The sequence below is a fragment of the Silene latifolia genome, chromosome 2 (assembly GCF_048544455.1).
Source record: "Silene latifolia isolate original U9 population chromosome 2, ASM4854445v1, whole genome shotgun sequence".
NCBI classification, from domain to species: domain Eukaryota; kingdom Viridiplantae; phylum Streptophyta; class Magnoliopsida; order Caryophyllales; family Caryophyllaceae; genus Silene; species Silene latifolia.
This window is the reverse complement of record NC_133527.1, coordinates 189,492,374-189,507,612: the sequence shown is the minus strand read 5'-3', so window position 1 is coordinate 189,507,612 and position 15,239 is coordinate 189,492,374. Positions and strand designations below refer to the sequence as shown.

The 15,239-nt window shown below is 38.0% G+C and overlaps 1 protein-coding gene across 1 annotated transcript; it reads right to left on the bottom strand.

The window, feature by feature from the left end:
• Positions 1-11,903: 11,903 nt before the first annotated feature.
• LOC141641813 (F-box/LRR-repeat protein 25-like) lies at positions 11,904-15,119 on the bottom strand. The gene is made up of 4 exons (XM_074450460.1): positions 15,106-15,119; positions 13,318-13,434; positions 12,944-12,995; positions 11,904-12,773 (listed from the first exon to the last, which is right to left on the bottom strand). The coding sequence occupies exons 1-4, from the start codon at positions 15,117-15,119 to the stop codon at positions 11,904-11,906; spliced, it is 1,053 nt and encodes a 350-aa protein (XP_074306561.1).
• Positions 15,120-15,239: the final 120 nt, after the last annotated feature.

Genomic DNA, 15,239 nt, shown 5'->3' with positions numbered 1-15,239 from the left:
TTTATATTTAATACATTTATTATTATTATTATTATTATTATTATTATTATTATTAGTATTACTATTACTATTATTATTATTATTATTATATTAATTATTTTATGAATATATTTATTATTATTAATATTATTCATAACATATTTATTATTATTATATTTAATATTATTATATTAATAAGTTATTATTTAATATTTATTATTTTATTAATATACTCATTATTATTAATATTATTAATCACATATTTATTATTATTATTATTATTATATTTAATATTATTATGTTAATAAGTTATTATATTAGACCTATTATTATTATTATTATTATTATTTATTTTTTAGTTATTATTATTAATATATTATATTATTATTATATTTATTATTATATTAATATTTTATTTTTTATATATCTTATTAGATTATTATTATTATTAGATTATATTAATATATTATCATTATTATTAATGAATAATATAATAATAATATTTATTATTATTATTATTGGTATTATTTTTATTATAATATTTATTATTATTATTATTATCTTTTTATTATTATTTCGATTTAGTTCGATTCGATTCGAATCGATTCGATTCGATTCGATTGATTCACTCCATTAAGTTGATTCGATTGATTCACTCCATTAAGTTCGATTCGATTCGATTGGACAATTTCAGTCCAAAAGAACAGGGCCTAAGACTACTATCAGTTATCGGGTCGGGGCGGTTTCGGTTCGCCCAATTTTTGGGTTGTGTCGGGTCGGGTAAGCTTTTGCCAGCTCTAGATGGCGGTGGTGCGGGTATAAGTGGATATAGTATCATACACATCGAAAGCGTTTACAGGTGTATAGGTACTACGTAGTATTTGGATAGGTGGTGGAGCGGGTGTGGATATAAATTTTATACCCGCGGACTGTGGTGGGTGGTGGGCCGGAGGTGGATTCTACATCATGTAGACCTCAAACCTGCCTTTTCGCCATATGTGGTCGTGCAACTATGCGTATGGATTTCGCTTGGTGGGTACGTGTAATACTCCGTATTTATAAGTCTTGGGGTACTCTATCGAGTAGCCCTTACTCTGTCGAGTAAGGGCAAGTTGCGAAATAAAATAGTTTCTGACCTTGGGTACTCGATCGAGTGTCCGGTTTTACGGGGGAGTTTTCTCGGGTTTTGTTAATTACGCGATTAAGGTATTTAAACCAATTCGTCTTTGTTCTAAATCACTTTTTACAAAACCTAAAACCTGTTTAAGAGAGAAAGCAACTTGTCTTCTTCCTAATCGCGTTCTTGACAATTCCCGGAGTTCAGACGGTCGGTTTGCATCGTAGTTTGTGTCGTTGGATTCCTTGCGTCGAGGGTAAGCTTTTAATGTAATTTACATAATGTTTTGTTAAGATTAGTGAAACCCCAATTTAGGAATTGGGGGTTTTTATGAATAGTAATTGAATAGTAGTATCTATGTGTTGTATGGTAGGAGGAGAGTTCATAGAAGAGGCGTTTTGAGACAATTTGTAGATACCGTCTGCGTGTTGTGCTATCCGGGTAGGATTTCTACTCGGTATTAGTCCCATAATGGGATATTGGTGATGTGCTGTAGTTAGTTAATTGATTTGATGATTGTAATTGTGTTTGTGATTGTGGTTGTGTTGTTGATGGTTCTCGAGATGCGTTCTCGGCTGAGTGGGGTCACTTGCGGGAGTGATCTCACGCCCTAGTTTCGCCCTTAGTGGAACCCGCCACGAAAGGGGATGTGCACATTAATGGGACAGGGTTATCGCTCGTACGATGAGCGGGGCTTAGGTGGGAACGGCTGCGGTCCCCCATCGGCGGCTGGTCCGTGGACGATCGATATTGAGACGATGGGAGTTGGTGGTGTGTGTGTGTGTGTGTGTGTGATTCACCGTCTGTTTATCTTATTGTTGATATATGTATTGAATTGTGTGATTAGTATCGACCCGTTTAAATGTTTTAAAAACTCGTGGTGATCCATTCGGGGTGGTGAGCGATTATTGAGCGGTGTGATATGACGCGTATGGGATAGGCTGCCGGATGAGTCATCACGTGGCGGTTAGAAGTCTTCCGTTTGTGTCGACGAAGTCTAGTAGCTTTGATAGTTTTAGTCAGAGTAGACCGTATGAGAACCTTGTAATTCCTTTTATTAGTTTTGGTTTGAACATGTAATCACTTAATCTATAATTACTTTAAAAGTACGTTTCTTTATTGTCTTATGATATTCAGTACCTCGGGCAACCGAGATGGTAGTATCCTTATACCTGAGTGGTCCTGGTAAGGCACTTGGAGTATGGGGGTGTTACAAATGGTATCAGAGCGACGATCTTGGAACCTGTAACAAATGAACATAATGGACATAGGGAGTCTAATAAAATGAACCTGGTGTATGTGTAATGGGAGCCCCGGCTGATGCTAGGTTTTGGGTGAGTAGGCGCCCTCACTTCAAAATCTTGGCCCCATGATACTTAAGCCAGTCACATGGTATGGGAACGTGGAGTCCGTGGGTATATGTGTGACGTGTATGTTAATTGTGTTGTATATGGTTTGTTGAAAGTATGTTGCATGATAGTTGGTTGACATGTTGGTTGGAATCGTTGGAAAAGTATATGAGAATGATGAATGATATGGTAGAAAAAGAATGTAGTTCGTATATGATGATGTGTGATGAAGTGGATTTGTAATGTTGTTGTATTAGCAACATGGAAATAGGATTTGTAGTGTATGGGTGTGGTTTGTGTTATGAAAAGTTATGAAAATTTAAAACATGCGAGTAATACATGATTGAAAGTTGAATGTTATATGAGCATGATAGGTGGTAATGTTTGACTTTTGGTAAGTAGTAACATGAAGAATAGAGGTTCAATGATATGTGTTTTGTATAACGAATTGGATGAAAAGCATGATGGTTGTTTATAACGTGGCACTTAATAACACGAAGTAGATTATTTTGTTGATTGTATGAGGAGTCGCGCAGATTTGAATGCGTAGTTGTAATCATAATGTTGAAATAATAATGAATGCATAGTACGTTAGGGTATGTGAGATAACATGCGGGTAGTATTCACGAGTCTGCATGACTCGATCGAGTGGGTTTGATTCGATCGAGTGGGTACTTGTCGTTATTTTGACCGAATCGTGTTTAGGGCACTCGATCGAGTACCTCGGGCACTCGATCGAGTATGGGGTCACTCGATCGAGTAGCCGGGCTACTCGGTCGAGTAAGTCAGAGATCAAAAGGTCTATTTGGGTTCTGGAGTCGGGGCACTCGATCGAGCATGTTGGGCACTCGATCGAGTAGCCTCAACTTGATCGAGTGGGTTCTGGTACTCGATCGAGTGGGGTCTGTACAGGTCATATGCGTATTTCGGGTCGTATGTTTGTCTTTTGACATTCGTTGCATATTACGTTTAATTCAAAGGTGTTGTATTACTTCTTTATGCATTGTTTTACGTATGTGTTGGTCCTGACGCGTAAGTTACCCAATCTTATGTTGTAAAGAGTGGCACTATGATGAGTATGAGTTCGGTGGGGAGGACATGAATTATGAGTGATTATGATAGATGGTGGAAAAAGAAAAGGAAGATTGGTATAGTTTATTGAGGCAAGGCGCACGTTTTGCGAGACGGGATGAGTGATATGATTGTGTGTTGAGTAATGTAGAAATAAGTGAATATAGACAAGGGATGATGTGAGTATAATGAACGTGAGAATGAAAAGATTGAAAGTAAGAATGTGGAAAGTGGCGGCTTGAGATGTGTAAAGAGTTAAGGAGGGAAATGGTTAGGAGTCGTGTGGGTTATGGATTTAGGTAGTGAAAGTTCGTTTAAAGGGGTTGAGAAGAGTAATATATAGTGAACTTTGTGGAGACATGTCGCGAGGTGTATTTATAGACAGTGAGTGAGTTTGGGAGGTTTATTAAAAGATGAAACTACTGTGTGAGTTCCTTGGGTAATTGGCGGTATGAAAGGAATTTTGATTTCTAGAGATGTAAGAAGGGAGATGCAATTGTTGAACAGTAAACGTTGATTCTATGGATGTATTAGTGGCAAGGGTGATTGATGACACAATAAGAGAATATTTGTGGTAAGAAAGAGGGAAATGATATCGATATAAAATAATGGGATTTGAGTCTTGGAGCGATGAGAAGGTAATTGGTGCACAAAAGGGTTAGATAGAAGTAATAAGGAGTTGAGCTATTAAATTGGTATTATTGAGTGTAAAGAGAAAAGAAGGATAAAAGTAAGCTGAGGAAAATGTTCACCGGAGTTATGTGATGTAAAGGTAAGGAATCATCGAAATGTGTGATAGTATCACAAAGATGTTAGTCAAGGTTATATAGGAGTTTCGGGACAACATGATTGATAATGAGTTTCGAGGAATTAAGGAAAGTAAGAAGTTAGAAGAATATCTGCATGATATGAGATTTTGGTGGAGAAATGGATGATGATTCAATTAAGGAAAATATTGGGAAGAATGTTGAGATAATTTTTTTGTTCATGGATTCGATGTTCGTTGTTTGGGATGTTAACCAAAGATAGAAAAGAAATCATGATATTTAGAGATGAGTGAAGAGGTTTGATGTCCTGGACAAAGTGGTAGTGTTATGGTCTTTGACTAGTGGTTAAGGAAAAGTGTATATTAGAAAAGTGGCAATTCTAAAGAGGTGATTTTGTAAAGACCGAATTGATAAAAGTATGGTTGTCAGGAAGTATAAGACATAGTCTTAGGAGGTGGTTTCTCATAATGAGTGTTAGCTGTATGGTTATGTATGGCGAAGGTCTTGCCGTGATGCGAATGGAAGAATGTGATGAGGGGCATGCGAGTTAAGCTCGGACAAAGAGTAACCTTTGTTGAGTGGTAACTTACGTGGTCGGGATTGACTAGTTGGTTGTGATTACGGGTCTATGATATGTGTAAATGTTTGTGTGAGGTTCTGACCTCACAAGAAGTGGTACGGTGTGATAATTATAAAGCTATTTTATGAATGTTACGTAATATATATATGTTGGACACGGTAGTTTAATTGAATGATATCCAAAAAGGTAATAATTTGATTAATTTGACATGGCTAGTTATAATTTTATGTGTATTAATAACACACGTGTATTCCGTGAAATGGTAGAGATGATGTTCATGAGATGCTTATCCGTTATTTCATATAATATGTTGCGTTGTGATAGAGTAAAGTGGATTGGAGTAAGTTTCCTTGTCCGAAAGGTTATTTCCGAGGCAGTATTTATGGAATCGTATGTAGTTGTGATGTCTATCGATGTGGTTGTGGTGCCTCGGGTGGTGATCCGGGCTCGATATTTAGTGTTGTGATGCGGGTATTTTCGCACTACGGTGTGGTCATTGGTGGCGGCGTTGTGATGCCGTCACCGGTTGTGGTGGAGTAGGCGGGGTGATTATGATTCGAGTTTCGAAAGTACATACCAGTTATACATGGATTGTTGTTTTGTTTGATGTTGCTCTCTACGAGTTTCAGTTTGTGCTGATAGACAGTTGTCTTGCTTATTTATGTTTTCGTTACTAGGTTAAGTTGGGAATGAGGTAGAGTATGATGTGAAATAGAGTTATATATGTTTCGTTGTTGTCATGGGATAGTGATAATCTGTTGATGGGACGCGGTTGTGAGAGGTTGTTACGGTAATGTTGATCTTGTTTTCAGATGAGACATCGGTAGACATGGTAATGGGAAGTGATTCGTGGATCATGTGGTAATGAGCTGAAAGCGGCAGGTAGTTCATAATCTTTTGTTGAGACAGTGAGTGTGGGGTGTTGGGGAAATTAGTGTCAGGTTAAGTTGTGTATGAATTTTGCGGTAATGAAAGAAAGAACTTGAGGATCTAGTGTGCGTGTACGTAACGAGTGCGGATCGTGAGTTATGCTTCTGGAAGATAAGTGCTTTACATAGCGAGGTATGCTGGTTTGCAGTGATAATGAAGAGTGGGTATGGTGATTTGCTACGAGTTTATGGTATAGGTTAGGTGCTATGCCGAATGAGCTGAGGAATGAGAAATGTTTATGTATGGGAGCCTTGGATATAAGAATGGTGAGTGTTTGGTTTATAGACGGTTATCTTTGACATGTGGTGGTACAGAGGGTAATGAGATATAGATATGGTTTGGTATTAGTGAGTTACGAGGACGTAACATTTGTCTTAAGAGGAGTAGGATGCGATAAAACAGATTTTGATGGTTGTACATATGGTAATATATTCGGAAGTTGAGTCTTGATGTAGAATAAAAGATCGATTCGTGTTGTGGGTGATTTTATTAAAGGTCATGACCGTGCTTGTAGTAGCGTGATGTTTAGGAGTGTGAGAATATTTTGCTAGTATTGACAGTTGGATGATGAGGTTACGAGTGTGAGTAAACTTCGAGAACGAAGTTCCTTTTAAGGGTGGTAGAATGTAACATCCCGTTTGATGTCTATGAGTGTCTTGGTATTGGATTTGATAGTTGATGATATTATGGAGCTAGCAAAGATTATTAGAGGATGGTAGTTGGTTATGTATGGAGTTGGTGTCGTGAAAGATATATATGTGGTAGATACGATATAGTGAGTCATGTTGTGGAAGTAAACATAGCTGGTAGAATGGGGGTTAAGAGTTCATGTTCTATGTTCGGTCGAGTTCTCGAGTCCTTAGCTAAGTTGTTGTGTCTTGGTCGAGTCAGTATGGTTGTTTTTATGTATGGGTTGAACTTCGGGGACGAAGTTCCTTTTAAGGAGGGAAGACTGTAATACTCCGTATTTATAAGTCTTGGGGTACTCTATCGAGTAGCCCTTACTCTGTCGAGTAAGGGCAAGTTGCGAAATAAAATAGTTTCTGACCTTGGGTACTCGATCGAGTGTCCGGTTTTACGGGGGAGTTTTCTCGGGTTTTGTTAATTACGCGATTAAGGTATTTAAACCAATTCGTCTTTGTTCTAAATCACTTTTTACAAAACCTAAAACCTGTTTAAGAGAGAAAGCAACTTGTCTTCTTCCTAATCGCGTTCTTGACAATTCCCGGAGTTCAGACGGTCGGTTTGCATCGTAGTTTGTGTCGTTGGATTCCTTGCGTCGAGGGTAAGCTTTTAATGTAATTTACATAATGTTTTGTTAAGATTAGTGAAACCCCAATTTAGGAATTGGGGGTTTTTATGAATAGTAATTGAATAGTAGTATCTATGTGTTGTATGGTAGGAGGAGAGTTCATAGAAGAGGCGTTTTGAGACAGCTGTAGATACCGTCTGCGTGTTGTGCTATCCAGGTAGGATTTCCTACTCAGTATTAGTCCCATAATGGGATATTGGTGATGTGCTGTAGTTAGTTAATTGATTTGATGATTGTAATTGTGTTTGTGATTGTGGTTGTGTTGTTGATGGTTCTCGAGATGCGTTCTCGGCTGAGTGGGGTCACTTGCGGGAGTGATCTCACGCCCTAGTTTCGCCCTTAGTGGAACCCGCCACGAAAGGGGATGTGCACATTAATGGGACAGGGTTATCGCTCGTACGATGAGCGGGGCTTAGGTGGGAACGGCTGCGGTCCCCATCGGCGGGCTGGTCCAAAGGACGGTCGATATTGAGACGATGGGAGTTGGTGGTGTGTGTGTGTGTGTGTGTGTGTGGGTTCAAATTGTCTGTTTATCTTATTGTTGATATATGTATTGAATTGTGTGATTAGTACGACCCCCCGTTTAAATGTTTTAAAAACTGTGGTGATCCATTCGGGGTGGTGAGCGATTATTGAGCGGTGTGATATGACGCGTATGGGATAGCCGGGATGAGTCATCACGTGGCGCTTAGAAGTCTTCCGTGTGTCGACGAAGTCTAGTAGCTTTGATAGTTTTAGTCAGACCGTATGAGAACCTTGTAATTCCTTTTATTAGTTTTGGTTTGAACATGTAATCACTTAATCTATAATTACTTTAAAAGTACGTTTCTTTATTGTCTTATGATATTCAGTACCTCGGGCAACCGAGATGGTAGTATCCTTATACCTGAGTGGTCCTGGTAAGGCACTTGGAGTATGGGGGTGTTACAGTACGAGCATTGGAAAAGGTAATTCAAAAGTGTACATAGCTAATAGATTTATCAGCTTTAATTGTTTACCTTAGGTTCTTTGAATAATTGTTGGAGATCTACTATTATTTTACGAGATTTAAGTTTTTTTTTTTTTTTTTGAGGAAAAACCCGAAGGCTTTTTATAAAGACGATAAATCAAACAAAACAGCAGAGTTCGCGATCGGTGGTAAAACGTTAGACCACTCGAATCGACCCAAAGACCTGAGCTAGAGCATGCGCTACGGTATTGTTTACACGACTCGTAAAAGACCACAAAACATAATTAAAAGAAGACGAAAGTAAAATGATGTCTTGAATGACAAGAGAAAAAATGCTCCTTCCCGGCTTTTGCTTTCTAATAGCTTCGATCACTTGAAGGCAATCACTCTTCATAACAATATTGAGGCAACTCATTCGCAACGCTTCCTTCAAACCTTCGAGCACCGCCACCGCCTCCGCAACGTGAGCCTCCCAAGTCCGTTCATCCACCAGCGTCAACCCCCATAGGACCTGACCCCCCGTATCCCGACATACCACCCCGTAACTCCCCCCTTCCCCTTCCTTGACTCCCGCATCTACATTAATCTTCACAAACCCGCTTGGCGTCGGTCTCCATCCACCCTCATCACCATCCTTCCTCCGCGACATAGAAGTCCTAGCCCTATTGATCACATACCCAGCTCCCTCACTCTCCTCTAGCACGTCCCTGGTTCGCCTGATAATACACCAAGGATCAACCTCCCTTCTTTCGAACACCACTATGTTACGGTGTTCCCACAAAGCCCAACACCCGATCATAAAAACATTGTGCTCCCGAACTCCAAACGCCCTCCACCGCTCCTCTACCCAGTCCCTAATTCCAATCACTGCTCCATCCTCCCCAACGTCAATATCCAAACCCTCCCAAACCTGCTTAGCTACAAGGCAATCTTTAAAAAGATGAATACTAGTTTCAAAAGACGAATTGCAAAAGGAACAAAAAGAATTCTCACCTCTTACTCGTGATGCAATATTCGCTCTTGTCGCTAGGGCCTCGCTGCACAACTGCCAAAAGAAAAGCTTGATTCGGGGCCACACCGGAGTATTCCAAAGCCGTTTCCAGAGCCATTGTTCCCTATCTCTGTCCGACGCCCCTCCCACATCAATACACTCCTCTCCAGCTAGCGTATGGTAGGCCGACTTCACCGTATAAAACTCCTCCTTCTCCAGTTTCCAGTACCAAATATCACTTGGCCTATTCGGGCTAATTCGAACATCCAGCACCCGGCTAACTTCGAACGGCAACAGCATTTCTGTGAGCTTACCCTCATCCCATCCACCATCCTCGCCTAACAGCTCACTAACCAACAACTCCTCGTTACCCGGAGAGCAAGGTGATAGAATTCTCCCAGAAGGAGTGTGCGGTAACCAAGCGTCCTGCCACACCTTTGTTAACAAGCCGTTCCCAATCCTCCTCCTCAGCCCCTTGCACAACCCAACCCTGGCCTCGACAATACCACGCCACACGTAGCTCGGGTTCGAACCAATCCCAGCCGTAAGGAAGGACCCATGAGGATAGTAACGAGCTCGCATCACTTCCTCCCATAAACTCCCTCTCTCCGTCGTGAGACGCCAAGCTTGCTTCCCGAGTAAAGCTAAGTTAAAGAGCTTGAAGTCCCGAAATCCCATGCCCCCCATACCTTTTGGTCGACAAAGCTTATTCCAGGCCACCCAACTAATACCATTCTTCCCTTCATCATGGTTCCACCAGAAACGAGACATCATAGTTCTAAGCTCGTCACAGAAATTAGCAGGAATTTTGAAAATACTCATCACATAGGTAGGGAGTGAATTGGCAACCGCCTTTAAAAGAACCTCCTTACCAGCCCTCGACAAAATTTTCCCGCGCCATCCTTGAAAACGTTTGCTTAATTTATCTACGAGATTTAAGTTTTAAGATAGTTTGAAGATAAGAGGAAAAGCTAGAGGTTTAAAAATTTACTTGTGTTGTGGGAGGAAGGGAATTAGAAGAAGGGTAATTTGGTCTTTAGTCGGGTGATGGGCGATAAAAAGAAAAGTTTTCATAATGAGATTATCCCATTTATGTTAGATTGTGAGGTCTATTACCATTTTTATCAGTAAACCATACTACACCGTATCCTGTTATTGACTTTGCAATCATTTTTGCTTTAAAGTGCGAAATGACCACTTAATAACTTTGTAAAACGTACTATCATTTTACAAAGAATAACTACTAGGAGTACATTTAAAAAGATTGTTGAAATTTCTAACACTCCCAAGTCGAGAGGGCCACTAATAATTCTTGCAGTATAAAATACTCGAGTAAAAGATACAAAGCACGAAGTCCAAACATAAAACAATATACGAGTATTCCATAGTTAACTATACCACATTTGTTTGCCACTTTTTCTTTGTGATTAATCGAAAATAAACAGATGATCAAAACGAATACGTAATACGACTACAGTACAGTGACCTAACTTGGCTACTACCCTGCATTGCCATTTATATAATTACCAAGCTTATCTTGGAAGGAATAAGCTTCACAAGTTTCGCGGCCCGACTTTTTGAAACTTCAATAATCTCCTCAGGGAAGACACCACAATAACCATCAGGGTTAAGATCACATATTATGGTCTCAAGATTAGATGCCAAAACCGTAACAAAAAGTATAAAATTAACCTCAAAATCGGCTCCCTTGAATCCAACTACTTGGAATAATTCAAGAGTCGGATGAGTTGTTTGCTCAACCGCAAAGTTAAATGGTACTACATCTTCGCCAGATAGGCGGTCCAGTTCCTGCAGCGCAATAGCCTCATTCACCATATATACGTTATACCACCGTTCAATCTGCAAGGCAACAAATTTCATCAATTCCAACTCAACGCAATTTGCGACTATACGTTAACGAGAAAAAGGAACATACATCGTATGTATTACCTCAGACTTTATAGTTTTTGAGCATAATGTGTATTTCTTCTGAGTTTATTACCTCAACCTTTATTTTATTTTTTGAGCATATGTCAATTTTTTCTGAGCTTAATTAAAGTTTATAAGTTAGATTTTAATTTTTTTTCTGTCAAAACTCAAATTTAACTAAGTTTATATGAAATGTTTTTGAGCTTTTATTGTAATTTTTTGAGTTTAATGTTTAAGTGAATGAACTCAGAAACTTAACAGTAAAACTCATAATTTTTAAAACAAAACTCAAAAACTTTATAATAATGCTCCGAAACTATATAATTGGTGGTAGTACATCAGATGTATAATCCACTTACTGATACGTTAACTGAATCAATCATTTGAAACCGCCAATTTTAATTGACATAATGAAAGAAAAAAAATCAAAGTGTGGTGGGTACAACAATCTTCAACTCAGCATCAATTCACGCAGAACGTAGAACGTTACCTCAAGTTTAAATTCACGCAGGACGGGGCATGCCTTTAACAAGCGTGTAACGGTGACAAGGTAGCATTCTTCCTCAACATCAATTTTCATATTCAACTGCTTTAGATTGCAGAAAGTCGGAAGAACTCCAGTCGGAAACCCACCACCCTAACACATAAAAATGAATGGTTCAAACTCAAGTTCATTAAACAAAAACAACAACAACATCAGAGCCTTAATCCCAAAATGATTTGGGGCCGGCTGACATGAATCATCCTTTAGAACCATACATGGGTGAACGCACACCTAAAAAATGCGAAAAAATAGAAAAGAAAAAATGAAAAACATAAGGGGACTGAAACATAATACTCCAGATTTCTAAAATCGAAGTCCAGATTTCTTTTATAAAAACTTAGAACTTAAATCGAAGTTCATTAAACAAAAAGGCGGAAAAAAAAAATCATGCACTGACCGGAAAATCAAGGGAAAGCTTCGTGATCTGTGCCCAAAAAGGATGTGACAAGTGCGGGAAGGTTGAAGCAGAGGGATCCAAACAACCCCAACCAAATGTTGCTTCAACAAGCATCGGCATGCGCTTGAACACTACATTTGCATTCTCTTTTATATCATTACATTCAAGATGTATAAGATCTACAGCATCAACCTCAAGTTCTTCTAAATTGTGGCAATAGCATATAATCAACTGCTTTAACTTGCACGATAAATCAGCAACCTTCAATTTTACTAGTGTTTGTGAACCTTCAACATGTATCCGTTCCAAGAGACTGCAATGTGACAGCACGTACTCGAGAAAATCTCCGCTCACATCAATTTTGCAGAAATGAAGGGTTTTCAGAAAACCGATGCCACTATTAAGCAGTGATGGCGGGTATAGGATGTCAAGTCCGATAGAGTACACAGATTCGTATTCATAAGAAACCAAATTCAGTTCCAAGTTCTCAACTTTTTTCGATAGTGCAAATTTCACCCATTTATGAATATGATGAGCGTCATTACTATCAAATTCAAAACAAACTCGGAATGTGTTGATCTGTTGGATGCAATGCAAATCTACTACTTGATTCACCCAATTTATATATTTACTCTTTTGGGCCGAAGTAACTGAATCGATGTTTTCAACGTCTGGATCGGTCTCTGGGAGTATAACCAAGTGATTAAAATCAAGATGAGTACGTTGAGCCCAAAGGTTCCTCCATCTTTTGGAAAGGATGCTGGTTTTCGCCGCGTCTTTGAATTCCATAGGAGATAGCATTGTCAAAAGAATGTCATCTGGCAGTCCATTTATATAGTCCTCACCATTGTCAGGATCCTGAAACAACGCCAAGAGTTACTCAAATAGCCAAACCTCAGCTGGTTATATATTATAACCGCGGAGATTAGACAGACATTCATATGTTCGTAAGAAGAGCTTTGAAACTAACGTAAGCAGTTAATTAAATTTGATTCATAACAAAAACGCAAAAGAAAAAAAAGACTCACTTTCTCGGCTGAGTAAGAGGCGGCCATAGAATTTGACAATGCAATATACAATCTACATGAAGTTTAATAGTATCAAATAAAGATTCAGATTTCAGAATGAGGTAGCTCATCGCTAATGTACAATAAAATTAAGGTAACGAAACAAATTTAATATATAACCGAGACAGAGAGTGACTAATCTAATGCTACAATCAAGTAAAGATACGAACTTGAGCGAGTAACTTATGAAAATAGTAACTTATCAAAGTGAATCGGACGAAAACGATCATGTATAAATACTGGCTTCGTTCCAATCATTTGTTTACTTTCAAAAAAAAAAAAAAAAAAAAAAAAAAACGCTTTGAATGAACCAGAACAAATACTCCGTAACTAACATTCCCCCTTTACAAATTACATTGTCAAGCTTAATGTTTGAATCAAGTAAAGATACAAGCTTTAATGTCTCAATTATTTCAGAAATAATTGTGCAGTAGTAACACAACACAGCAACACTATCAATCAACGACACAAAACAAAAGCCTCTTAAAAATTGCAATAAAAATACAAACTTTAAAGCGGAATTAGACTAATATAACAATAGGTCTTAGTATAGACGGGTAAAGACCTCTAATAAAATGGGTAGGGGGGATAAGGTGGGGCACCCCCATGTGCTTCCCACTTTATGGCAAATGGGTATTTTGTGAGGGAAAGTGGTATCCGTCTATACGTATAGACGGATAGTGTCTGTCTATAATGAGAATTTGTGCTAATATAAATGATAAATAAGGCCTCACTTTTTTGTTTTACTTTATTTTGTTTCCAGGTCAATTCCATTCAGTTCCGCTAAAGGAAGAGAGGAAAAAAAATTGATACCTCTCAAATTAATCAAGGGTGTTGATTTTCGCAGTACACATTTTACTCATCGTAGTACACTATTGACAATTATACCCCTTTCATTTTTCCTTCCATTTTCACTCTCTAACTTCTCTCTAATATATTCTCTCTAATTTCATAAACCTACTATTGAGACGGATGTCGTCAACTTTGAGTGAGGGGATATGTCGCCGCCACTGGGGATGCAGTGGTGGTGTTGCACTAGTGGGCCACGGTGGTTGTGTGGGATGGTGCCATTGCATTGGTCACGGTGTTGGGTGTTCTACTCACTACATTGGAAAAAAAAAATTGAGATATTAATTCGTTCTTCGCTCATCTGCAACTCTTCCATACTAAAATCATAATGGTGCATTAATTGGGAAAGCTTTGGTGCATTACGTACTGAATTCTTGATTGAGAAAGTTTTAGCATTATCAAATAGAAAAATCAAACCATGTACTGCATACCAGACAAAAATGAAGAAAAATCCAACTATGTACCATGCAACAACCAACAAACGCCATCATATCACACTAATTAGCCCTTAATCAATTTAGACATAAACCCTAATTAAAAAGGAATAAAACTACAAGAAAGAGTTTAATACGAGATTAATGAATTAAATACTTGATATTCATTCGAATAATCGTTCGTAACTGAAAAGTTTTAAGGAGATTTGAAGAAGGTTAAAGTTTCAACAATAGAGAGAAGGTAGAGAAAGTTAGGTTTGATGATTTTTTAGTTAAGGGTAGACAAATGGAAAGTTTAGTGCAAAAAGTACTACAATGAGTAAAAATCGTACTGCGAAAATAAATTTTGTTAATCAATTGCAGTGAAATTTTATATAGTTCTGTGTATATAAGTTGAGGGTTTTGAGAATAAACACAATATGTTAAATTTGGTCTTATGTATTTATAACATTACCAAATTATCAATAATACAACTTATAATTATATTTCTCTTTATAATTACCAAATCTTTTCCTTACATTCTTTGAATTTAATTTAAATTATATGGTAAACAATAATGAACATCTACTAATTCATGTACATGCTTAAAGATTAGGATTTAGAATTGCCTAATTTTCAATTTGTCCAATTTAAATAAAAATTAACTTGCACATCTTGTTTTACCACTTTTTTTCATCTAACAATATTACGGTGTCACCGGGTGGTACACAATCTCGGTACCACCCTATTAAAATATTAAAATAATGAGATAATAACAAATATAAAAATCAGTTTGGATTTATGCGAATTTTATTGAAGGACAGAAAAGTAAAATATTTTGCCTCCACTGCTATTGTTTACCATGGAATTTTCATAGTTACAGCCTTCGTGTTTCTTCCATATACAAGGTTTGTACAATCACAAAAACTTCCGAGAGATGTCTCTCAATAGCGTTATTGAGAGACCTCTCTTATGATAGGGCGAGGGATCCACAT

Excerpts from the sequence above, each read along its gene's own strand:
- LOC141641813 (XM_074450460.1), bottom strand. Across the intron at positions 12,996-13,317 it reads GTAATTTGTAAAGGGGGAAT|ATTGTATATTGCATTGTCAA; the intron begins GTTAGTTACGGA and ends AACTTCATGTAG. Across the intron at positions 12,774-12,943 it reads CCTCTTACTCAGCCGAGAAA|GATCCTGACAATGGTGAGGA; the intron begins GTGAGTCTTTTT and ends GCGTTGTTTCAG.